This window comes from Callospermophilus lateralis, chromosome 11 (genome assembly GCF_048772815.1).
Source record: "Callospermophilus lateralis isolate mCalLat2 chromosome 11, mCalLat2.hap1, whole genome shotgun sequence".
Classification (NCBI taxonomy): Eukaryota; Metazoa; Chordata; class Mammalia; order Rodentia; family Sciuridae; genus Callospermophilus; species Callospermophilus lateralis.
In genome coordinates, this window is record NC_135315.1 from 6,107,609 (window position 1) to 6,132,945 (window position 25,337).

The 25,337-nt window shown below is 51.2% G+C and overlaps 1 protein-coding gene, 1 long non-coding RNA gene and 1 other non-coding gene across 4 annotated transcripts; 1 reads left to right on the top strand and 2 right to left on the bottom strand.

Moving 5' to 3' along the window:
- Positions 1-2,470: 2,470 nt before the first annotated feature.
- On the bottom strand, positions 2,471-2,574 carry LOC143411045 (U6 spliceosomal RNA). The gene has a single exon (XR_013092772.1). It is a non-coding gene; the product is annotated as a U6 spliceosomal RNA (small nuclear RNA).
- Positions 2,575-10,679: 8,105 nt separating this feature from the next.
- LOC143410106 (E3 ubiquitin-protein ligase TRIM65-like) lies at positions 10,680-18,713 on the bottom strand. Its single transcript, XM_076870793.2, has 8 exons — positions 18,691-18,713; positions 18,150-18,193; positions 17,239-17,909; positions 15,612-15,707; positions 15,185-15,418; positions 14,035-14,197; positions 13,782-13,844; positions 10,680-13,034 (listed from the first exon to the last, which is right to left on the bottom strand). The coding sequence occupies exons 2-8, from the start codon at positions 18,178-18,180 to the stop codon at positions 12,478-12,480; spliced, it is 1,815 nt and encodes a 604-aa protein (XP_076726908.1). The 5' UTR covers positions 18,181-18,193; positions 18,691-18,713; the 3' UTR covers positions 10,680-12,477.
- LOC143410107 (uncharacterized) lies at positions 12,284-24,818 on the top strand. 2 transcript variants are annotated; one of them, XR_013155633.1, is made up of 3 exons: positions 12,284-12,801; positions 20,459-20,534; positions 23,494-24,818. It is a non-coding gene; the product is annotated as an uncharacterized LOC143410107 (long non-coding RNA). The 2 variants fall into 2 exon arrangements; XR_013092701.2 differs by lacking the exon at positions 12,284-12,801 and adding an exon at positions 15,237-15,422.
- Positions 24,819-25,337: the final 519 nt, after the last annotated feature.

Genomic DNA, 25,337 nt, shown 5'->3' on the forward strand with positions numbered 1-25,337 from the left:
CACCTCTCAGCGTCTTGGGTTACACACTAATCAGTTCCTAGATGAAGACTGTTCATAAAGTGTGATCCTGAATGAAACTGAAAGGGGAAACTAGCTACCTCCATTATCTCCTGCCTTTAGGTGCAGAGTGAAGGAGCATGCTCGTAACATCTGCGGAACTCCTCCTGTCAGGTGGCAGTGACCTAGCCCATGCGTCCCCCCTGCTGGTAGGCATGGGGCAGCCCTCCATTTTGTCCTAGCTCTGCTGCTACGAGGAGCACTTGAGTAATAAAGCATCCACTACCTCTCAGTTGAGTCCTCCAAATTCTTTGGGATCGGTAAACAGTCTGCTGGGGCATTTGCCATCTTGGGGCAGAACATAGCTGGGGTGGGGAGCGGTGGGGACAGAGGCCAAGGTGGAGGATTCCCTTCTTGCTGACTTCAGCTGCCCAGGAGTCCTTCCAATGAATACCTAGAGCTTGGAGGCCCGTACCCACTGGCATGCAGGCAGACAGCAGTGAGGAGCAGGGCAGGCTTGTCAGGACACTGTCACTTCCACTTGGGCCCCTCTGAACTCCAGGACCTCCTGAAGATTCTCTCCCACCCAGCCAACCCTTGATGTGCATTATTTAAAATGTATCCGATCACTGCAAAGTTAAAATAATCAAGACAGCGTGGTGCTGGAGATACCGTGACTGGAACTTCTGCCCTAGTGACAACAGAAATGCAGCCAGGCGCAGGAGTAGGAACACACAGGCAAAGCTTTAGTTGACAGGTTTACCTCTAGGAGAGGGGGGACAGCCGGGAGGGAGACCAGTCTGCTCCCTGAAAAGGGACAACCCTTTCCCTGGTGGCTGGGGTGGACAGGGTCTGGCTGATGCTACCTCTGTCCTGGTTCTGCCAGGTGGCTCTGGAGGGGTCCTTATCACTCCAGTGGGCAGCATCCATTTGTTTCGTGAGGTGTTATCTATTAGACCTGTGATCCCAGAGGGGGGATTCCACTCCCATGCGGTGACCGCTCCAGCTTCAGGGGGCCAGACTTGTGGAGGGCTGTGGGCCTGCAAGGCTGCGCTGTTCCCGGAATGTACAGGGCAGTGAGTGGACACCTCTGGGTGCCCTTCAAGGGGTCTGGAACAGGACGTTGTAGAAACTGGAAGTGGAGTGTCCCTGCAAGTGTTGAAAATACCTTGGTGACTCTTTCCTTGCTGTCTCCAGCCTCGAAACGGGAGGAGAGATGTGGGTAAATTTAGGGCCAACAAACCTTGTTTTACCAGTTTTTAGATGAACGTTCCTTAAGTGATTAATGTGTGCAGAGCTGAGCAGGAGCCTGATCCACAGGTTAAGTAATAAAGGAGACAAGTGCAAAAAGAAGACAAGGTGCCAAGCTTTATCCTGGCTTTAGTCACCGCTGGGACATCGGCAGGCCCGAGTGAAGAGCGGGTGCTTTTCAGTAAAGGCAGCCTCTCTAAGGCTCTGTTATAATCGGGGGTTTGGGCTCAGTTTTCTTTTCTTTTTTTTTTAAAGAGAGAGAGAGAGAGAATTTTTTAATATTTATTTTTTAGTTTTTGTTGGACACAGCATCTTTGTTTGTATGTGGTGCTGAGGATCGAACCCAGGCCGCATGCATGCCAGGCGAGCACGCTACCGCTTGAGCCACATCCCCAGCCTTTTTTATTTTGAGACAGCGTCTCCCTAACTTGCCAAGACTGGCCTCCTATTTGGGATTCTCCTGCCTGAGCTTCCTGGGTTGCTGGGATTACAGGGGTGTGTGTATGTGCCACAGCTCTGGGCGTGGATTCTTGGATACCACACCAAAAGTACAAATGAAAAAGGGAAAACAACATCAACTAGACTCCTTCAAAATCATCACGCTTGACCAGGTGCAGTGGTACACGCCTGTCATCCAGTGACTCAGGAAGCTGAGGCAGGAGAATGGCAAGTTCAAGGACAGCCTCAACAGCTGAGTGAGGCCCTAAGAAACTTAGGGAGACTGTGTTTCAAAATAAAAATAAATAAATAAAAAGATCTGGGGATGTAAGTCAATGGCAAAGTATACCTGGGTTTAATTACCCATACCAAAAAAAAAAAAAAAGAAAAGAAAAAAAATCAGGCTTTCGGTCTTCAAAAGATATCATCCTGAAGGTAATGGTTACCTCACAGAATGGGGGCAAATATCTGCAAATCACATTTCTGATAAGAAACTTGTATCAAGAATATAATAGAGAACTCTAACAACTCAGTAAAAAAAAAAAAAAAATAGCCCCATTTAAAGTTGGTCCATCCAAGGACTCAAATAGACATTTCTCCCAAGAAGCTACACAAATGCTTCAGGAGCACGTGAGAATGTTCAACCTCATGAGGCAACAAGGAAATGCAAATGAAAGCCACAAAAAGCTGGCACTTCACACCAGTGGGATGGCACAGCGCTGGGCAGTCGCGCAGGAGATGCTGTGTTTGTACCCGGCTTGAAGGAACATTTTATTTTTATTTTTTAAATTTGGAATGCCTTGTGAATTTGTGCGTTGTCCTTGCGCAAGGACCATGATGATCTTCTCTGGATCCTTCCAATTTGTTCTATGTGCTGCCAGAACAGCTTATTAGACAGAGGCCACTGTGTTCTTAGGGTTCATCTTCTAGCTGACAATCTAAGGGATGGTGTTGGTTGTTGGCACCCTCCTCCTCCTCCTCCTCCTCCTCCTCCTCCTCCTCCTCCTCCTCCTCCTCCTCCTCCTCGGATCAAACTCAGGGCCTCAAACATGCTAGACTATATTCTACCACTGAGCTACATCCCCAGTCCTTTTTAAATTTTTTATTTTGAGACAGGGTCTCAGTAAGTTACTGAGGCTGGCCTCAAACTTGTGAGGCCAAGCTGCTGAATTATAAGTGTGTGCCACTGTGCCTGACTCACCCTGATCTTTAATTGCCAAAGAAGAGTTGCTTTTATATGAGGGATATTCAGCTTAGTTCTAAGTCCCCTGGAGGAGGGGGGACCCTGTAAGATTTGCCTCATCATCCTAAAGAGTTGGTCCCTGGTTCCTGTATGGGGAACAGTGGGTCACACCGTGGCACCACGGCACCACACCTGTGTCAGCCTCGCCCAGGCCTGTGAGAACACCTTCAGAACAGGCTGGATCCAGCCTCCTCCCTCCTGATCCCTGGCTGGTCTGGCACACTCAGGGACTTACCCTAAAGACTCCTTCCCCTCCATGAAAAACATCAGACAGGGGGCCGGGGGGTGGCTTAGCGGTAAAACACTGGCCAGGCATGTGCGAGGCACTGGGTTCCATTCTCAGCACCACATGAAAATAAATAAATAAAGTCTATAATCTGATTTTTTAAAAATGTCAAACAGGGGAGTTTTCACGGGTCTGTGCTCTGCAAGCCCCACCCTGAACTTTGACCTCTGCTTCATCAAGATGAAGTTGATAGAGCTCTGGGGGCCCCTCCCTCACCATCCTGGACTCTGGTGCCTCTCTAGGGTGAAGTTCCCACTGGGCTGGGCATGGTCACTGTGGCTTCAGGACAGGGTCCCTCCGGCCTTCCCTGGGCCTCCCTCCTCTGTGCCCTGATGCAGGGCTGAACACAGCCTATTTCATGAAGGAGTTACCCTAAGTCCAAGTCAAAAGCAGACCCCAAATGGTTACATCAGACAAGCTGTGAGGGTTTGAGACTTGTGAAATTCTACTCTTTGCAAGGAAATCCTCACTTCGGCTGCAGTGAGCCACAGGCACTTGGAGCCCATGAGCCTTTGGCTGATCTTCCCTGGCCAGTCCAGTCTATCAGGACCTGGCACCGCGTGTTCTCGTGCTGGTCACCCTGGGCTGAATTCCTTCTCCATATTCTGGAAGTTCAGGACCATTGCAGGGAATTTCTTCTTAAAGGCCTCCCTTTGGTTTCTTGTTAGTGTGATCTTCAGTGATCCCCGGACACTGGGAAGGGTCTTCCTGCCCCCTTCCCACTGTCCTGGGGACAAAGGAGTCAAAAGAGTGGAGGTTCTGGAGGGCGGACATGCCGTATGCCTGTGGAAGGCAGCTGCAGGAGGCGGCGGGCCAGGGGACATAGTGTCCACAAAGCAAGGGTACTGCCTGTGGGCGCGGTGGCACACATCTGTAATCCCAGCAGCTTGGGAGGCTGAGGCAGGGGGATCAAGAGTTCAAAGCCAGCCTCAGTAATTTAGGCAGGCCCTAAGCAACTCAGTGAGACCCTGTCTCCAGATAAAATACAAAAAAGGGCTGGGGATGTGGCTCAGTGGTCAAGTGCCCCTGAGTTCAATCCCCGGCACGTAAATAAATAAATAGGTGATCCGGTGGGTGGCTGCTGAGTCCTCGGTGTCAGCTCAGTGACTGGGGTCCCCAAATAATAAATTCTTCGGATTAATAATAAGCAAATAAATAGTGATTAATGGCAGATTACAGTAAGAGTAATAGCAACACCACCCAATTTTTGCTCTGCCTGGCCCCTTGAGATCTTCACGTGGTTGTTCCCTTCTCCTGGGACAATCAGCCCTGATAATCCTTCAGGTTGGCCTTCAGGTGTCTGCTTTGAGGCTTCTTCCTCCAGGAAGGCCTCCCAGACCTCAGGTTGAGGCCCCACCCTGCTCGCTGTGGCCTCCCACACCCACCGAGCTCCAGAGGCTCAGCAGCTTCCCTTTCCCGCACTAGGCACATCCAGTAACCAGGGTGATCCCAGCCATGGTAACAGGGCCAGCAGGATGGAGCTCGGATCTGAGTGCTGTCCAGGTACTGGTTCCTGGGCTGGGTGAAGGAGCCGAGTCCTGTCACCAAGTCACTCGCCTGTGACTGTATCTTAACACCCCAAGCCCAGGGCCTGGGGTCCTTTAGGGTTACTTTAACTACTTGAGAGTTCCAGATGGGCTCCTCCTCCTCTGGCCTCCTCCCCTCCTCTTGGCGTCTGATATGACATCCCTGGCATGACCAGAGTGCCCTCTGCTGGGACGTTGGGGCCACATCTGCCTGGGTTTGGATGTTGCTGAGTGGCTGGAGCCCCCTCGGTGCCTTCTTGTCTCTAGGCCCTTCCTTCTGCCCCTGCGGCAGGGACAGCTTCTCTGTCCTCTCTCCACGGAGTCCTGATGAGGCTGCTCCCCTCGCTTCGCTGCTGCACTTTCAGATTCATCTCCCACTTTCCAGGTCTTCCCCAGGAAGCTTCCCCGGCTTTGAGCCCCCAGACCGCTCTGCCCACGCCCTGGCAGAGCTCCTGGTCTATTAGCCTTTCCCAGCCCACCCACCCGTCAGTTCCTGTCCTCACCTGCCGCACCACACCGCCCCTACCCGGCTGCCCGTGCCCTCGCCTCACCTCCAGCGTCCTCCTGCCCCAGCCTGGCTGGCTCCCGGCTCACACACTGTGTTCCCACTCCAGTCACCTCTCTGATGCCCCCACAACTGTCCTAGGACAAACCGGACCTGCTGCTCCCCGAGGGCCTCCTGTGAGCTCAGAGTGCTCCAGAATCCAGTCCAGCTTTCTCCTGGCCCCTGCCTCCTGCGGCTCCCTCTCCCCGGCTGCTCTCACCTGGTGCTACTCCACGGCTCTGGGCAATACCCACTGCCTGCTGTGACCACCTCCCTGGGGACCCCTCCCTGGTGGCCACTGCTGTCACAGTTTCCCACGGGCTGGGACCCCTGGGGCCATCTGCTCTGGCATCTCCAGCCCTGGCGGAGCACACTGTGAGTGACACACAGGCCGCGCTGGTTTCTGGTGCTTCCCTAACACAGTACCTTGCCCTCGGTGACTTATAGCAGCAGAAGCGAATTATGTACCGGGGATTGAACTCAGGGGCACTTGACCACTGAGCCACATCCCCAGCCCCATTTTGTATTTTATTTAGAGACAGAATCTCACTGAGTTGCTAGCCCATTGCTTTTGCTGAGGCTGGCTTTGAACTCGGGATCCTCCTGCCTCAGCCTCCCGAGCTGCTGGGATTACAGGCCTGTGCCACCTCGCCTGGCATTTTCTGACACCACAGACTCCTTCCCCTCCACTTCCTCCTCCTCCTCCTCCTCCTCCTCCTCCTCCTCCTCCTCCTTCTTTATACTGGGGACTGAAACCAGGGCACTTTACCCCTGAGCCACATCCCCAGGCCTTGTTTTCTATTCTCCCTCCAGGTGCTGTGTCACCAGGGCCTTGCACATGCTAGGCAAGTGCTTTACCCCTGAGCCCCAGACACAGCCCTTCCTTTGACAGATTGTGGAGGCTGGCCTTGAACTTGCCACCCTCCTACCTCAGTCTCTTGAGTCACTGGGATTACAGGCATAATTCACCATGCTGCCCTCCTCCTCCTTAAAACGCACTCTCCTTGACCTGCGTGGGTAACTCTCTTCTGGATTTCCTCCCCGTCGTCTGGTCACTGGTCATTGCTCTGCTCTTGTTTATTCTTATTTTTTTTGGGGGGGGGCGGGGGTGATACTGGAGATTGAATCCAGTGGGGTCTTTACCACTAGACACATCCCAGCCCTTATTTATGTATTTATTGATACAAGGTCTCACTAAATTGCTGAGGCTGGACTTGAATTTGCGATTGTCCTTCCTCAGCCCCCAGCCACTGAGATTACAGGTGCTTGATTTTTGAAAGGTGAACCTGCAGCTGACCTTCACCTTCCCTGTCTCAGCCCATCCACCACCCCTCTCCCACCACCCCCCTCCCACCATCCCTCTCCCACCACCCCCTCCCACCTGCACACTGACAGTTCCACATCTTATAAGTCTGGACCTGATATCCAATCTGCACCTGTACTTGTATGCCTGGGAGCCTTTTTTTTTTTTTAATACTATTCCTTGAAGGACAGCAGACTGACATGTTTTTTACATAACTTTGTTTTATTTACGTATTTTTTATGTGGTGCTGAGGATTGAACCAGGGCCTTGCACGAGCAAGGAGAGCACTCTACTGCTGAGCCATAACCCCAGTCCCGCCTCAGAGGCTCTTAAAACCCAGCACTGACCAGAACTTGTGTGGACACTGTCCTTCTCTGCCATAGCTTCTCTGTCTCTCTTTGTCTCTGTCTCTCTCCCTCTCTCTCTCTCTTTTTTTTTTTTGGTGTGTATGTGTGTGTGTATGTGTGTGTGTGTCTGTGTGTGTGGTGCTGGGAAAGGCTAACAGAACAGGAGCTCTGCCAGGGCGTGGGCAGAGCGGTCTGGGGGCTCAACGCCAGGGCAGCTTCCTGGGGAAGACCTGGAAAGTGGGAGATGAATCTGAAAGTGCAGCAGCAAAGTGAGGGGAGCAGCCTCATCAGGACTCCGTGGAGAGAGGACAGAGAAGCTGTCCCTGCCGCAGGGACAGAAGGAAGGGCCTAGAGACAAGAAGGCACTGAGGGGGCCCTAGCCACTCAGCAACATCCAAACCCAGGCAGACGTGGCCGCACCTGGGGCTGTGTGCACACAGGCAAGTGCTCTACCACTGAGCTTCATCCCAGTCCTTTTAATTTTTGAGACAGGCTCTCAGGAAGTTGCTGAGGCTGACCTCTAGCCTGCAATCCTCCTACCTCAGTCTCCCTGTTACTGGATTATAGGCATGTGCCACCATGCCCAGCTCCCAGCTCCCGGCTCCCGGCTCCCTCTATTTCTCATATTTCACAAAATATCCTGCTTTTGGTTTTTCATCCAACTGATAAAAAAGAAAAATAGAAAAACCATTATCAACTCATAAGTCACACAAAAACAAGTGGTGGTCTATAATTTGCTGATCCCTGGTTTAAAGAACCCCATGGTTATCTCTGCATCACTTGATCACAAGCCCTGTGAGGTCGGGACTAGCCTCTTAGCTCACCAGTGGGTCCCTACTGCCCGACACATGGTATGAAAGAATTGTCCCCTCCTCAGTCTTATTTGTTGAATGAGGAAGTCCAGTCAGTACACAGGTCAACTTACTAAATCTGCTGGGAGGTGGATACTGTCATCATCCCCCCCCTCCAAGAGAGGCACAGAGAAGTTAAGCTAGTCTGCTTAAGGTCACACAGTGGCAAGTGGCAGAGCCATGATTTGAACCAGGCTGCCCGATTTTGGTCCACCTGCTTTCCCACCATCTCCCTTCCCATCCAGCAGGGACCTCCTCCCTACCTCAGGTCAACCTCAGCCCTGACACTTCCAGTCGGATGGCTCCATGGCCACCTCTTCATCCTCGGTGTGTAGCTCAGTGGGGTCACCACTGTGACTGGTGTCCAGTGTGACCCCACCCTCGAAGCTATCCCGGGGCAGGAATTGGGTCTATCTTGCTTCCTGCCATACCCTCTGTGCCAAGCTTCATGTCACCCAGGGGACACGGAGCCAGGAGCTACTCAGCATATTGTATGGAACACTGGAGCAAAAATCTAGCCGTTGGTGTCATCTCCAGGGGTTGCTGTGTGAGACGCAAAAGCAACAAAGACACTTGTCCTCCAGGTAGGAAGAACCTGTAGCCGCTTCATGAGGCAGACGCCGCCTCCAGAAGCACTTGGCAGGACACCAGAAGCTGTTAAAACTGTGCCCTTGGGCTTCTGGCGCTTGGATTGCTATTTATTTTGGCAAACGGGAACTGCAGACGATGTTATTTGAACTTCACGGCAGCAGTGCACGTGCGCGTTAGTAACACCAGGGTTGCTCTCAGCATTTAGGTTGTTCTGTTTTTGCTTTTGTTTTTTTGATGCTGGGGATGACACCCAGGGCTCCACATGTGCTAGGCAAGTGCCGTGCCACTGAGCTGCATCCCCAGCCCTGGGGCGTGACCTCTTTCCCCTGCGGGACAGCTCCCCATCATCCAGCCACTCAATTCTGTGAGCATCCTCCAGAACTGTGTCACCTCCAGCTAGGGTGAAGGGGCCAAGCCACTTGCCTGGGGCTCAATATGTAAGGGGGACACCAAAAAGCTCAGTGATCAAGGTGGAAAAATTAATGCAATGTTTTTAGAAAAGCAGGACAGCAAACTATGGCCCAGGAAGTGGTGACCTGGTTTTGTGAATAAATTTCTTTGGTACCAGGGCTGGGATTAGCATCAGGGGGTGAGGCATGGTGTTCCAGCACCAGCTCAGGCCTGGTCTTTATTTACAGTTTTAATATTTTGTCTGCTGTGGGATTTTGCGTTGTTTAGTTTTGAGAAATGTTACATTAAAATATTACTTAGGTTGAATATTGAGTTCACACCTTCCCTGGCCTCACCCGTGGTCCCTGCCTTGCCCAAAGTGCCCCTTGTTTCCCAACTGTGAGATCTGAGAAGCCCAGGGAGTCTATATGAATGGTGTCCCTATGTGTATATATATATACTTAACCGCTGAGCCCCAGCCCCAGCCCTTTTTTGTATTTTGAGACAGGTTCTAAGTTGCTTAGGGCCTCCCTAAATTGCTGAGGCTGGCCTGGAACTTGCCATCCTCCTACCTCAGCCTTCTGAGATGTGAGGATTACGGGCACGTGCCCTCATGCCCAGCCTCTACGCATGCCATTTTGCAGGTCAGGAAACAGGTTGGTAGAGGTAGGTGTCTCTCCCCTCCCACACCTGTCCTGGAGAACCTTCAGGCTCTAGGGGAGGTGGAAATGGGGACAGACACAGGCAGGTCCTTTGCCCCTAGCTGCAGCCGGCACAGTGTCTTAGCTTCATGAGGAGGAAAGGGGTAGTGAAGGAGAAGTAGGGAGCTCTGTGTTTGGGCCACCTACACCTGGCCTTACCTGACCCAGGAAAGGATCCAAGTGGTCCCGCCCTCCCACTGGAGGGAGGGGGGATTCCTTCAGTCCTGGTATCAACTCCTATTAAGCACCGGCTATGTCAGGCAGGCATTAATGGGGAATTCTTATTCAAAACACCATGCAATGTGGGTGCCAGGAGGGGCGCATGCGGAGTGCATTATGGGCACAGAAAGGAGGGAAACACTTCTGCCTTCCTCCAAGGAAGAGTGCAGAGGTGAGGTGAATCTATGCTGTCTTGGAGACCTCCCACTATGCCTGGCAGGGCCTCTTCGGGGCTCCCACGGACTCCTCCCCCCACGCTCAGCCCCAAGCATCCCACCCTTTGGTGGAGAGAAGACCAAAGCTTCCTGCCCCAGGCTCTTGTCATCTGGTCCTGCTTCCCACCCTGTCCACCTGTGGGAACGGATGACGACATACTGCCACCATCCTTTGGCCCTGCTAGCACCCTCCTGTGTGTGGGTGGGTGGAACTTGGAGTAACACCTGTGGCTTTGGCTGGGTTGCCTCTTGCCACCTTTAGTGGGAACCAGGAAGAGAGATTAAACAAAGCCATAGGACTCATTTGTAGCTTGTAATATTATGCATTCTACAATGAACAAATTATTTTTGCATTTTGAAGGTAACTTAGGAAAACATACGAGTTGTAACTGTTTCCTGGTGTTCTACATCTCCAGCTGACCCACGGCTCTGTGCTCAAGACTGAAGGAAACACTCCAGGAGAGGGTCTTGAGGGGGTAGAACATGGGTGGTTTTATTTCCATATTGTGTGAGTTCTCCACAATGAACACATTATACAAGAGGCTGTGCAGCATAGTGGTTAAAAACAGATTGCTCCCTGGTGTGGTGGCACATGCCTGTCATCCCAGAGACTTGGGAGGCTGAAGCAGGAGGATTGCAAGTTTGAGGATTGCACTTAGTAAGACCCTGTTTTAGGGCTGGCGTTGTGGCTCAATGGTAGAGTGCCTGATTAGCATCTAGCATGTGTGAAGTCCTGGGTTCAATTCTCAGCACCACATATAAAGGTTCATCAAAAAAAAAAAAAAAAGCCCCAGCGGTTTGAGAAAGCCAGTAAACCACACACCCTTTGGAGGTGTGCTCCAGGGTCCCTGACTGCTCACATAGCACCCTGCTGCTAAGAATCCTTGCAGCCCAGAGGAGAAGGGGCCCTCCTTTGCAGCCCCCTGCTGGGGGAGGACTGGGAGATCCGTGTGGCCCTACTGTGTTCATTAGCCTCCTGGGCATCCCTCCTCTGGTTTCCCCTTTGAGTCAGGAAGAAGGAAGGTGGGGTGTGTTATGGGGGCACACACACAAAAATCTCTTCAATAAGGGGAAAGGCTTTCATCTCACTACTTGCTATATGCAGGGACAGCAGCCTCTGGAGAATAAGTCACTCAGTGGTAGAGCGCTTGCCTAGCACATGTGAGGCACTGGGTTCGATCCTCAGTACCACATAAAAGTACATGAAATAAAGGTGTTGTGCCCATCTACAACTGAAAAACCAAAAAGGAAAAATAAAAGTCACTAGAGCTGGAGCTTAGTGAAGACTCCAGGGAGAAAGGTCACCATGAGGTCACAGCTAGGGCTTGCTCAGAGGAGCTAAAGGGACTGCACCTCCAAGAGACCTTCAGAGCACACCCTATGTCCCTGTGCTCTGCCTGCTCTGCCTGCTCCAAAATAAGTGCCTCAAGGGGAAAACTGGGTCACTTATTTCTTCAGAAACCAGCGAACCCGGGTGGAATCTGGAACACCTTGTGGGGTGCCATCTAACCTGGGTGCCTACCTGGGTGCCTACTGCTTTGCCCTGGGGGATTTTCTCCCCGTGACTTGTACGGTTTCCTTTTGGGAGTCAAATATTAACTCAACTGAGAGAGCCCTCACTGTGGAACCTACAGGGACTGGGGCTGGTTGAAGCTGGAAATACCAAGGTGGTTTCCTGCTGGACCGGAATCCTCAGCTTCCCCAGGGGGGCTGAGTCCCCAGTCTTGGCCCTGCCAGGGTCCGGAGGCAGAGAACTGTCTTGGGTCCAGCCTGTCCTCAGACATCCATCCATCCATCCCATTGGGCAGGTTGGACGGCAGAGGCCCCCATGCTGTTGGAGCCCTGAGCCAAGTGGGCTCATGGCTTAGGGGGCAGGGAGCTTCTCTTAGGAGCCTTAGGAGCGGGTGGAGAATGGTCTAAGTTTACCACCCAGCATGGCATCTCCAGGCTTGAAGACACCAGCGGTAGGAGAAGCCCTGTGATGGGCAATGGGGTCAGCAGCCTGGGCCTCTGCTTGACCCTTGGTCTTCAGCCTATCAGTTTTGAATCCGAGAAAGATAGTCCTGGGTTCCTCCATCTTAACCTCCTAGCTCCCGGCTAAGCCAGGGTTCAGGCCACCCCTTCCCAACTCTGTCCCTTGACACTTCTACCTTTGGCCACCCAGGAAGGAGAAGTCAGAGAGAAGCCAGGTGGCCCAGTCTCAGGCAGCAAGGCATTTGGGGACAGGCCCCAGTGCTGAGTGACCAGGATCAGCCTGAGAACCAAGGCAGGAGCCTTGGCTGGGGTGGGAGATGAGTGTTGGGCCCAGCATCCGGGGCAGAAGTGTCCTCTTCGAAGGCTCCAGGACTTGTCCCCATCCCCAGGGGAACTCCAGCCTGGTTCTTGTGGCCATTGCCCATTTGCAGTTCCTGGGACTGCCTGGCCGGCGCTGCAGCGGGAGGCAGGCGGGCCACCCACCCTCCGCCCTGGATGCAGGGGACCACGCGGGGCCGGCCACCCTCCCTTTGCGGCTCTGCCCAGCCAGCACTCAGAGTCCAGCTTTATTGGCCGTCACCCTGAGCCGGCCGGGTGCCGCCTACGCGTCGGGGCGCTGCTTGAGCGTGACGGAGGCGCCGCTGCTGACCATGACCGCGGGGAAGAGCGGCTCGAGGAAGGTGGCGAGGAAGCGGTAGAGCAGGCTCACGCCGCCCGCCACGCCGTAGAAGGAGAGGCAGCCGGCGGCGCAGTCGAGCGCCACGCCCAGCGTGCGGTGGTAGGCGCCGTGCAGCACCGTCTGCGTGTTGTTGTGCCACACGGAGAACTTGAGCGAGTCCCACTCGAGGCACCACGAGTAGGGGTTGCGGCCCAGCAGGTAGACGATGTTGCGGCGCGGGACGCCGTTGAGCTGCGGGCTGCGGCGGTAGGTGACGCCCAGGCACATCCACGAGTTGGACACCTCCGCCTCCCAGTAGTAGCGGCCCTCGGACAGGCCGCGGGAGCACAGCACCTGCGGCCACTGCTTGAAGCCCGGGACCGGGCCGCCCGTGGCCGAGGGCTCCAGGAGGATGCCCAGGTTCAGCACCGAGTGGGTCTCCTTGAACAGGAACAGCTCCTCGCTGGCGGTGGAGGGGTCGAAGTTCAGGTTGCAGTAACCTGGCGGTGGGGCGAGTGGAGCCTGGGTCAGCGCCCTTAGGGCAGAGGGGTGGAGGTCTCTGGGGGAAGAGGGGTGCTAAATTCCATGGCTCCTAGGAGTGGCCCCCTCCATCCAGCCCCGTTAAACCCCCAACTCTGGCCTGGCCACCACAGACACTGTCCGGAGGAAGGATGACCTGGTCACTCTCGGTGTTCCACTTTCTGGGAGGGACTGGGGCCAGGAGTCCCCCTGCCTCTCTCACTAGATCCCCAAGTAATCTCCCTGTTTATTTGTTTAGGAAACAAAGCTAAGTGAAGACTGAGGGAGAGTGACCCAGAGGGGGACAGCAAAGACAGTACCACCTTTAAACTCAGCATCTCAGAGAAGCCTTTGGGATTTGGCCCCAGGCCCATCGTGGGTGGGGGGCTACAGGAACAGCAAATGAATGGGAGCTTGTGTCTGAGGAAGACGTGGACAGAGCCTATTCACTCTGGCTCAGCTTAAGCCCCAGCTGGAGGCAGATGTCCTGCCACACAGGGTCCAGGAAGCCACACCAGAGCTGGTTCTGAGGCAGGATGGGACAGGGTCTCCTCCCCTTCCTACCAGGACCTAGGGCTGGGACAAGTCCTTTTGAGATCTCCAGTGTGGAGTGAGAGGTCAGGCCACACCTGGAGGGCCTGGCCTGAGTGCAAGTAGGAGTGGGTGGTTGGGACATCAGGGACCCTGCTCCCCTGTCCCTCTGGCTTGGCCGGGTTCCAGGGACTCACACTGGAGGAGTGTTTTCCTGTCCATGGTTAGTGGCAGCACCTCGTAGGAGTTCATCCTAATGCCTGGGGAGATGGAGGAGCTTTGCTGAGGACCCTCTTATAGCCCATCCTCCTGGAAAGAGGCATGGGCTCCAGGAGACTGTGTCACCTGGGGAGGGTGCACTCAGGCAGGAAAGCTCCATAACCACTGCCCTGCAGGGCGGTCCCACCCCCATCCCCCCCGAATGCAGGCCCCAGGTCACCAGAGACTGACCCTTCATCAGGAGCTGGTTGACGAAGCTGAGACCCATGTCCACCAGCTGGGTCCGGAGCTCAGCCAGGGTCTCTGGCAGCTGGAGGAAGCTCTGTGTCTCCTCACAGTTGGTGCCCATCAGGGGTTCTGCGGAGACTGGGATATGCTTCAATTTGGGGAACTCCTGCCATGCAGGGAGGGGCAGGTGTTAATACTGTCAGCCTCTCACGCACAGCAGGGGCCCAGTGACCCCCAGGACCACAGGCAGGTGGAGGAGTTGTCTGTTTTCAAACCCGGACACCTCTTTCCCCTCTCTTCCTAGTTGTTTGGACATCTGAGTTAGGATTCTACCAAGGACCAGAACTCTGGTTTAGGGCAGTGAGGGAACGATTGGAGGATTTCCTTTAAACCTTGACTTGCTTATTGAAAACCCACTGCTAAATATGTCCTGTTGTTTGGGGACGGGGGAATAGGGGGCAAGGTGAACAGTATTTCTAGAAATCTGCCCAGGTGTGTGGTAGCAATTTAAGAAAGGGGGTCTAGGCTGGGGTTGTGGCTCAGGGGTAGAGTGCTTGCCTAGCATGTATGAGGCACTGGGTTTGATCCTCAGCACTGCATATAAATTAAAGAAAAAGATATAAAGGTTATTGACAGCTAAAAAATTTTTAAAAAGAAAGAAAGAGAGAGAGAAAGAAAGAAAGAAAGGAAGGTCTATGAGCAGGACTTGAGCCCCACCCACTGAGAAGACTGCTGCCACCTTCTGGCCAGCCGCATGCCTCGGTACACCAACCCACTACATTCTTGCAGCAGCACCACCAGGCCATGTGGCCAGGGCTGGGGAAGAAAAGGGATTTTGATCAATGGATTTTCCGAGACTCAATCTTGCACTGGAAAAACTTAAGATACCCAGAATCCTAGGGCATACCCACCGTTCCGTGGAATTCAAGGCAGGAAAGGAAGGATAAGGCTGAGCTGTGTGGAGAAGCAAGAAGCCGAGAGTGTTGGTGTATGCTTAGGATGGTGACCTGGGGCTTCCCGAGGCAGGGGAATAGACAAAGTGATGCAGCCCCACACGCTGCTCACTTTTTCTGAGGTCTGGGCAGATCTGGTGTGTTTGAGGGTGGAGGGAGCATGGAGAGGTGGCAGGGCCAGAGCCAGGGTGGGGTCTTGCCTGCAGGAATTGCTCATCACTTCTGTTGGTGAGCAGCGTGTGGAGCCAGACACTGTCCCCCTCTAGCTTCAGAAGCCGGTTGTGGCTCTGCTGGATGGAGCTGCCCAGCTTCCCCAGGGCAGTTGCCTCCTCTTTCTCCACGAAATCCAAGACCTTTATCTGCAGCTGTTTGACCTCGTGGATGATCTCGGAGAAGCAGGTGTTCACCTCATCCCGCATCGTCTGGATGAGTTTCTGGGTGGGTGAGTTGACAGGCATCTTTGATCCCCACTCCTGTACCCTACTGTCATGGCCCTGTCTGTCCACCTGTTCTTCCTACCCCACCATCCTAGACCTAGACCCCCCTTTTTAGGTCCCAAAAGGGCCCTCAGCCTGATGCAGGGTGCTGGGGCAGCCTGGGCCTGGGGTGGGAACAGCTCCACCTTACCGAGAGAAAAGTCACTCGCCCCTGGTGCTTCTGGCTGTCGGAGGCAATGATTAGCATCTCATTCTCCACGTTGGCCTGGACTTTCCGAACCTCCATCTGGGGTAGGGGGAGAAGGAGGGGCCCCGATTCAGAGAAGGGGCCTTGGAGAAGCCCTGCTCCAAGCATCCCCTGTCCAAGCCCAGAAGAGACAGACGTACCTCTTGCATTCATCTGCTGGTCTCAAGGAGAATGAATAAGACCAGAGCCAAAGGGTGGATGGCGCCTGGCCATCTGCTCCTTGTCTCTCACCTACTGAGAGCCTATGCCATTCATAGGAATAAGGTTCACTGCTCCTAACAGTGATGACCATGGTTTCAGGCCACAGGAAGGGGCTGTGAAAGTTTCACTGGGACCTGGTGAGGGATAGCAGTCACACAGCCACCTGCATTCCCCAGAGCCACACTGCCAGGCCCAAGTCCTTCTCCATGAGCCTATCATTTCCACCTCTTCCAGCAACTGGCATTTGCATTGTTAGATTACGGAACAGTGCTTTGGCAAGTGTCTGTCCACAGACGGTTGCTGGTCAGACTGTAAATTGATGTGGTGGCTGGGGCTGTAGCTGAGTGGCAGAGCCCCCCTGCCTGGTTGTGAGACCCTGGGTTCAATCCTCAGCACCACATAAAAATAGACAAGTAAAATAAAGGCACTGTATCCATCTACAACTACAAATTAAAAAAAAAAAAATTGACATAGTGCTTCCTTCTTTGAGACAGTCTGGCAATGGGAAAAAAAAAAAAAAAAGTGTTCCTCAAACTAAATGGTGAATTTAGTGATGCAGTCGGTTTACATTCTGACACAAGTGTCTTGTCTGGCTGAGCAGTGACTCTGTGGGAATAGCGCTGTTGTATAATATATAAGTCAGGGTATCTAAAATATAAGGATTTCTCTTAAAAACTCATCCAACTATATTCAATAAAATTCAAAAGTAGGGAAAAGGACAGATGTGTTTGTACTCCTGTATTTTTTTATTGTAATAGCAACAGAAGCTAGGGGCTCTCTACCACTGAGCTACACCCTCAGGTCTTTGACTTTTTTAACGACAGGGTCTTGCTAAGTGGCTGAAGCTGGCCTTAAACCTGTAATCCTCCTGCCTCAGCCTACCAAATTGCTGGGATTATAGGCATGTGCTACCACGCCTGCCTTTATTTGTACTTTGATAATGTTGAAATAGACTGAAAAGTTCTTGAGTCCCTCCCCAATACAATTCTGCATCCTATTAACTTAACAGTGCCTTTTTTTTTAAGTTGTCAATGGACCTTTATTTTATTCATACGCAGTGCTGAGAATACCAGGCCCTCGCATGTGCTAGGCAAGCGCTCTGCCACTGAGCTCTGACCCCAGCCCCCTCAACAGCCTTTTCATGTCATGACACAATCCTGCTGACTATTGCTTCATCAACTGCTGGATTTTTTGTTTTTGAGACAAGGTCTTGCTCTGTTGCCCAGGCTTTGGAACTTGTGATCCTCTTGCCTCAGCTCCCGAATAGCTGAAACTGCAGGCACACGCCACCACCTTCAGCCTTAGCTGCATAATTTTCCTCTTAGGATGTGAGCTGAGAGCCCCCCACTCCCTGCTCCTGCCACCTCACCTCCTTGCGGGCTCGCTCCTCCTCCAGTGGGGCCGTTTCGTGGTTCTTGTGTTCCTCTAGTAGGCAGGCGCCACACACGCAGCAGCCTTCCGTGCGACAGTACAGCTGCCGGAGCTTGCGGTGCTTGCGGCACAAGCGGGTCTTGAGATCCTGCACAGGCTCCAGCAGCTGGTGGCTCTGGAACATCTGGTCCTCAAAGTGGCTGCGCAGGTGCTTCTCACACAGAGAGGCCACACAGTGCAGGCACGATTTGACAGACCGGAGCTTCTGGGGGGAGCAGAAGTCACAGGGCACGTCCCTGGGCCCAGCTGTGTTCCACAAGGGCCCCGTGGCCTGGTTCTTACCCTGGGTGAAGCAGGCCACCATCTCCCCTAGGATGACGTTCTTGCAGAGCCGGGGCCTGGAGGGGAAGCTCTCTCTGCACTGGGGGCAATAGTGGGTCTCCCCCGTGGCAGCCTGGTGGTCCCAGAAACTTTGGAGACAGGTCATGCAGAAGTTGTGGCCACAGGCGGTGGTGACCGGGTTATGGAACACCTCCAAGCAAATGGGACACAGGACTTGGTCCTCGAATGTGCGGAGAGCGGTGGTGTTATTCAACAGGAGCTGGCCTTGGGAAGGTCTCGAGGGCAAGGCGGGGAGCTGTGGGGCTGGGAATTGGTCCTGGGCTGGCCCTGGGGAGACAGAGCAAAGCCTCACTGGAGTCATGCTTCAGGGGTACAACTGTGCTCCTCTTGGTAGCAGCTGTTTGCCATGGGGCAACTGGACTGTGTCACTAAACTAATGGGAGGCAAACACTGGGGACTGTGTTCTTGTTCCAGTCCCAACTGTGGGTAAGAGGGCAGAGGGGCCGTAGGAAGGTGTTTCACCCACTGCCTTGCTGCTCGGAGGAGGTGAGAGGCACAAGGACTCACGTGAAACTTGCTGCATGTCAGGGAGAGCCATATCCGTTGCTGCCCTGTGTTGAGAAGGGAAGGACCTTGGGCACTCAGCGTGGGCGCCTCGCCCAGCCCCACTCACCAGGTCCCCCACCCTGAAGCAGAACAGGTACCCCCACCCAAAAGACCCTTGCCATAAGTAAGCCTCTCTTCTTGTCAGAAAGATTTTTATACAGGATACCAGCAAAAAAACTTCTGCAGAGGGCATTGTGATTTGTAGCTTCCTGTTTTTGTAAATGCTGGGTTTGCAGAAAAAAAAAACCAAAAACTTGTAAAACCTCTATCTAGTTTAAAAAAAGGGAACAAAAAGCACTTTTCATGTAAACCTTCAAGCCACTCCCTCTCACTGGGTATAAAGTTCAAAGAATTTCCAGACTCATTGTCCAGAGGGTTTTAGGGATTGATTCTCTGGGTCTCTGCCCCTGCTTCCTGCAAGTCCCTCGGGTGTGCAGCCCCTTCCGTCTTACAGCAACCCATGGGCCTCGCTGCTCTTGGGGCCTAGTGACCACGCTCTTACCTTTTCCTTTGGCTGCTGGTCTGTAGTCTCCCTGTCAAGGTGGTTTTCCTCCTTAAGGACTGCCCCAGCTTTGCTCCCCGATGTCACAATTAAAGTGCAGCCAGCCCCTGCATTCTGCTTGTGATGTCAGCAGAGCATGGCCCTGTGCTACCAGAGGTGCTGCAGTGCGGCCGCAGTCCGCCCCCTCACCAGCAGCAGGTTACTCCAGGACCCTCGTCCCTGGAGGCACAGTAGCCAGTGGCACCTGGGGTCACTTGCACTGAATCTAACAGCCCCTCATATTTCTGACTAGAGAAGGAAAAATGGCAAGTAAGTCACAGCAGGATGTTGGGCAGCAAACGTGGTCTCCTTGGACCATGATCTTCTCTTGTGAGTCAGCAGGAGGATGGAGGGCTTGAAGTTTCAAGGCCCCTTCTTGTCTAAAGTATGTTAGTCCAAGCATTATCTGATTAGAGATCTTAAAGACTGGGGCTTCTGATCCTGGGGGGCGGGGTAGATAGTCATTAAACAGGGGTTCAATGAGGTTCTTCCAAGGGGCAATGGAACCTCAATTTGGCCCAGGTGGGTTTCTATGGCTGCTGAAAAGAATTCCAGGATGTGTCAAAGGCAAGGCACAAGTAAAGATTAATTAAAGGCCACCAAAGGTGTACATGCCCCAAAGGCAAGTTGTGGGTGTCCCTCTCCTCTGGCATCTTGAAGAGGAGTGACACAGGATTGAGCTTTCTGACTTTGTACGTGATTGCGGGGGAGGGGTGCGGATTACTAAGGATGGAACCCAGGGCCTTGACATGCTGGGCAAGCGCTCTACCACTGATCTGCATCCGAGCCCTTTATATGATTTTCCTGCAGAGAAATGTGCAGGTTCTCAGGAAAGCTTCTTTGAAAGTCAAAAATCCCTTGTCAATCTTCTGGTGTTTGTGGTTCAGAATGTTTCTTTGTGGTTCAACAGTCTATGTTAGGCAAATGCTCTACCACTGAGTAACACCCCCAGCCATATAATTTTTAACATAACACAAAATATGCGCTTTTAACCATGTTTTGTGTATAATTCAGTGATATTAGATACATTCACAATGTTGTGCAACCATCACCACTATCTATAACTATAACTGCTGTCAACAGAATGTTTGTGCCTACCGAAAATTCCTATATTGAAATCCTGACCTTCGCTGGGTATGGTGATGCATGCCTGTAATCCCAGGGGCGCGAGAGGCTGAAGCGGGAGGATCGCAAGTTCAAAGCCAGCCTCAGCAACTTAGGCTCAAAGCAATCTAGTGAGACCCTGTCTCTAAATAAAATTTTAAAAGGCCTGGGGTACATAGTAGTAAAGTGCCCCTAGTGTCAAAAAAAAAAAAAAGAAAAGAAAAGACTCCAAAGAACTGGGAGCTTTTCCCCTTTCTACCATTTTCTACCATTAGAGGACACTGCGAGAGCAAAGAAGCGGGTCCTCACCATGGAGTCTACTGGTGATTTGATCTTGGATTCTCCAACCCTGGGCTTACAGGCGTGGGCCAACGCGCCCGGCTTCTGGCTGAATCTTAAACATGAAGCGTCCTGGTGATTCACCATGGTCCCTTCCGATGGTCCTTGTTCTCTGGCCCTTTAGTCTGGACTGGGAAGTGCTTTGCAGATGCGTGACTCTTCTTCAGAAAGTGGCGCTTCTTTTATGTATTTCTTTTCTTCTCAGCACTGGGGATTGAACTCAGAGGCACTCTACCCCTGATCTACATCCCCAGCCCTTCTTATTTTATTTTTTTTTTTGAGACAGGGTCTTGCTGAATTGCCCGGGGGGCCTCCAACTTTCCATCCTCCTGCCTTAGCCTCCTGAGCTGCTGGGATTACAGGTATGCACCACCACACCTGCCCACATGTTTCTTCTTATTTTTTTACTTCTTCATAGAAGTCTCCTCTTACCAGGAACATCTCTCCTCCTCCTCCTCCTCCTCCTCCCACTTTGATTTTAATCTTGGCTCTTGACTTTCTTTTCGATAACACCCTCCTCTTTACCTCCCTGTTCTGGTGAGCAGATTGGCGGGTGCGACTAGTGGGAAGGGAATGGTTCTTCACTCTTCTGTGTGGGTCTTCTGGTTTCACTATGCCTTTTCTGTTCCCCGTGTTCTTTTCTGTGTATCCTCCAAGGTCCTCGGTGTTTGACCGTCCTCGGCTCCCACACAGGACAGGTGTCGCCACCAAAACCATCACGATGGAAGCCAAGACATTTAGGCCTCCAGCTTTTAGGGACGCTCCCCTCATGTCCGGGACTCGGGCGGGCCGGGTGAGGCACGACACCGAAGGCCACCCTCAGGGAGTCTGCCCAGGCTTGAGGGCTCCGATGGCTGCAGCCTCTTGAGCTACGGTTTGGTGGAATTCCAGGGAGAACCTGACTCTCTGCTCCGACATTTGCCCAACCCTGACTGTGCCACTGGGTGCCGGGGCCCACATCCGATCTGGCAGAGAGTCATCAAGCTGCTTCTGTATTCTGTGATCATCGGAGAGCAACTGTATTGTCAGTTTTAGAAGAATTTCTGCTTCTTTTTGACAGTTTTTAGTTTTCTGTTAAATTCCCCATCTTGTGTTTTGTTTTATTTTTTTGGATATTATGCATACTTATTTTTAAATCCATGCTTAATGACTCCATTATTTGTATCCTCTATGGATCTTTATTTTCCATTATTTTTCTTCCTAGTTTTCACCCAGATTGTCTTTTGTCCTCATATGCCTATAGTTTCTCTTCATAATTAAAAAAAAAATTTTTTTGTAGTTGTAGATGGACACAATGTGTTATTTATTTTATTTTAATTTTAATGTAGTGCTGAGGATCAAACCCAGGGCCTCACACATGCTGGGCAACCGCTCTACCACTGAGCCACAACCCCAGCCCTTGCTTCATATATTTGTGGTTTTCTTATAAAAATTATAAGCATACTTAAAAAGAGAGATAGAGGAATAAAACAAATCCCCATGTGTCCGTCATTCGTTTTTATCAGTTATTAACTTGAATATATTTGGTTTCACTTAGAGCCATTTCTCATTTCTCCCTCCTCCACTGGATCATTATTATTATTTCTCCCTCCTCCACTGGATCATTATTATTAGTAGTAGTAGTAGTAGTAATCGTAGTACTGGAGATGGAACCCAGGGGTTGCTTAACTACTGAGCCACATCCCCAGCAATTCTTAGTGGGCAACACAATGAGATCTTGTCACAAAACAAATAAATAGTAAAATAAAACCAAACCATGGGGGCTGGGGTTGTGGCTTAGAGGTAGAGCACTGGCCTAGCATGTGCCGAGGCACTGAGTTTGTTCCTCAGCACCACATAAGAATAAAATAAAATAAAGGTATTGGGTCCAACTACAACTAAAACAACAACAACAACAAAAAAAAAAAAACATTTCTCTCTCATACACGTTCCTTTTTATCAGGCAAGATTTAAATGTCCCCAATTGTCACATCCATGTCTTTTTACTGTTGTTGGTTAGAATCAGGATCCAAATAAGGTCCTCATGTTGTGTTTGGTTGATATTCTTCTAAAGGCTCTTTAAGTTTAAAACACTCCTTCTCCCACTTTCCTCTGCCACTTTCTTTTTTAATTTCTTTATTTGTTCTTCCTAGTTACACGTGACAGTAGAGTGTATTTTGACATACCTCACATTCATGGAGTAGAGCTTCCCGTTCTTGTGGCCGTACGTGACGTGGAGTTTCACTGGTCGTGTATTCATTCATACATGAACATGGGAAAGTGACGTCTGATTCCATCTCCTGACAGTCCCACTCCCTTCCCTTCATTCCCCTTGGTCTAACCCACTGAACTTCTATTCCCCTCCCCACTTTCTTGTTGAAGAAAGTTTCCACATTCTGGATGTGGCTGGTTCCATCTCCAGGATCTCGCTGTACATGCTCCTCTATTCCTTGTACTTCTTGTAAGCTGTTAGGATTCAGGTTGAGGGCCTGGGGTGCAGTTCAGTGGTAGGGTGCTTGCCTCGCCTGTACAGGCCTGGGCTTGTGTGGTGTTGTGCAGCTCCTGTTGCTTCCCATGGGGCGTACCCAGTGTCCGGCGGCCTCTGCCTGTGCGTACATTGTGCTCTGAACATGGTGCGTGAGAACTTGTAGTGGTTTGAGGCTGGATGATGTTCCATTCCTTCAGAGTAGATTTCTGGCTGCTTCTGGCAGGCCAGGGCCTTAGCCCAGCCAGGAGATGGAGATGCCCGCAGCTGTGCTCCAGTGGCCTTAGAGGTCTGATCTGTTTCTGGCTCATCCCCTGTTAGGATGTGCTCCCTGGGGGATCCTGACCTGCAGCCCAGGGCTTTTATCAGGGGCCCTTGCTTGGCACACCCTGATCTCCTGTATCCGTCTCTGCATCCCTGTGAGCCAGGGAAGTGCGTCAACTTGCTCTCAGGTGCCTCTCCCTAAATTAGTCACTACCACCAGGAAAAGCGGCTCCAGACACTAGGTTCACTTCTCTGGGTTTCCTTCTTCCTCTGGATCTTGGCCTTGTCATTCCCTGCTAGAATGCCTGGGTGTGTGTGTGCACATGCATGCACGTGTGTGCTCATGTGCCTGTGTTTATGTGCATGTGTGCATATGTGCATGTGTGTGCATGTGTGTGTGTGTTCCATTCCCTGCCAGAATGCCTGTGCAGGTATGTGTGTGTGTGTGTGTGCGTGTGTGCATGTGTGTGTGTATGTGAGTGTGTGTGTTCTCTGTTTTTCATGTTATTTTCAAGAGAGAACGTTGGTCAGGATTATCTGGCTCATGATCGGAGTGTCTAACTCTGCGCTCCCTCTACCTCTGTTTATTCCAGGCACTTGCATCTTTCAAGCGCTGACTGAGCACCCCTCCCGCTGATGTGCTGTGACTCTGTATTGGAAGCAGGAGGCCCTTCTCCACTGAGAGCCAGGCTGACTCAGGATTTGCTTAACTTTTTTTTTTTTGGTGGTGGGGATTGAACCCAGGGGCACTTTATCACTGAGCTACATCTAGAGTCCTTTCTGTTTTTTTGTTTTGTTTTGTTTTTTTGTTTTTTAATTTTGACACACGGTTTCCTTAAGTTGCTGAGGTTGGCCCTGTACTTGTGATCCTCCTGTCTCAGGCTCCAAAGTAGCTGGGATTATAGATGTGTGCCACTGGGCTTGATTTTTTTTTTTTTTTTTTGTATTGGGGGTTAAACCCCTCTAAGTCACACCCCAGTCCTTTTTTATTTTTTGTTTTGATATAGGGTCTTGCTCAGTTCATATATTTTTTTTTAATTTATTTTTTTAGTTGTGGTTGGACACAATACTTTTATTTTACGTATTTTTTTTTTATATGGTGCTGAGGCTCGAATTCAGGGCCTTGTACGTGTTAGGCGAGCGCTCTACAGCTGAGCCACAACCTCAGCCTAGTTCATATAATTTTTGAATGTATCTTTTGGCTCTTATTTTTTTTCCATCCCTGACAACTGTCTCTGTTTTCACCTTGACAGGTTTCTGCTCTGAGTTCTGTCTAGGAAAGTTTCTTTAAACTTGAATACTTTCCATTACGGCTTCTACCCCAACAATGTTAAGTCTTTGTTATGTTATTGGTATGATGTAGCAGTTGAAGATTTCAAACTTTACTCACAACCACAGTGAGTGAGAAGGAGTGTTACAGCCGACCCAGGACACCTTACATGTGATGAACCCAGCCTAATTCCATTTTAAGATTGGGAGCCTCAGGGCTGGGGCTGGGGCTCAGCGGTACACACTTACTTGCCAGGCACGTGTGAGGCACTGGGTTTGATTCTCAGCACCACATATAAATAAATGAAAATAAAGATCTATCAACAACTAAAAAAAAAAAAAAAAAAAGAAAAAGATTGGGAGCTGTCTCATCATAAAGTCATGAAAAGTTAATTTCTATTTTACTATAAATTACTGCAATTTCTAAACTTGTTTGGAATTCCTGTCCATGCCTTGAACTCACTCAAGCCTGGCTCCCCCTGACCAGATAACAACCTTCTCTGAAACCTCAGCGGTACCTTATAAACTCTGATGTTGGGATCTGAATTTACTACCTACCGTGAAATACCATGCCATGCAGATCATTAACCTACTATCTGCCTTTATGCTTGTTAAAATCCTGTTAGCTGTAAGTTCTCTTTGCAACTTTTTGTGCTATAAAACCTTGTTCCTGGAGAGCTGGGGGTGCTGATCTCTAGCTCGTGTTGGGAGAGATAGATGCTGATCAGCTCTTTGTGCACACAAATATAAGCTTGCTTTAATTTGATTTAAAATTTGAGTTGGTGGTCTTTTCTTTTGTGTCGGGTTCAACAACATGCTCACTTACAACTGTGTAGGCTGGTGACCTTCCAGTGCCCATTTTTCCATATCCCTTTAATAATAAGACACCAAAAATTCAGGAAGGCACATATGCTACCAAACTAAGACTGTGTGACTTTTAATCAATGGGGGATCAGAGCAAAATTGTATATGATGCCCTCCCTATTTCCTTTCCCCTTTCTTGATGCAATGAAGACCAGGAGGAAGGAAGGAGCTGCCATCTTAGATCACAGGGCAGATGCTATGTTTGAGAGTGGCAGAGAGATAAGAGAGGAGAGAGGGTCCCATGATTGGATTATTATGAGTAAAACAGACTTCTATTATATTTACATCATTGCTACTTTAGCTT

Bases quoted from the DNA above. Each gene is read 5' to 3' on its own strand.
- LOC143410106 (XM_076870793.2), bottom strand. From the start codon at position 18,180: ATGGCTCTCCCTGACATGCAGCAAGTTTCAC. The intron at 17,910-18,149 runs GTGAGTCCTTGT...CTGTCTCCCCAG, and splicing joins TGACATGCAGCAAGTTTCAC to GGCCAGCCCAGGACCAATTC. The intron at 15,708-17,238 runs GTGAGGTGGCAG...CCCCTACCCCAG, and splicing joins AGGAGCGAGCCCGCAAGGAG to ATGGAGGTTCGGAAAGTCCA.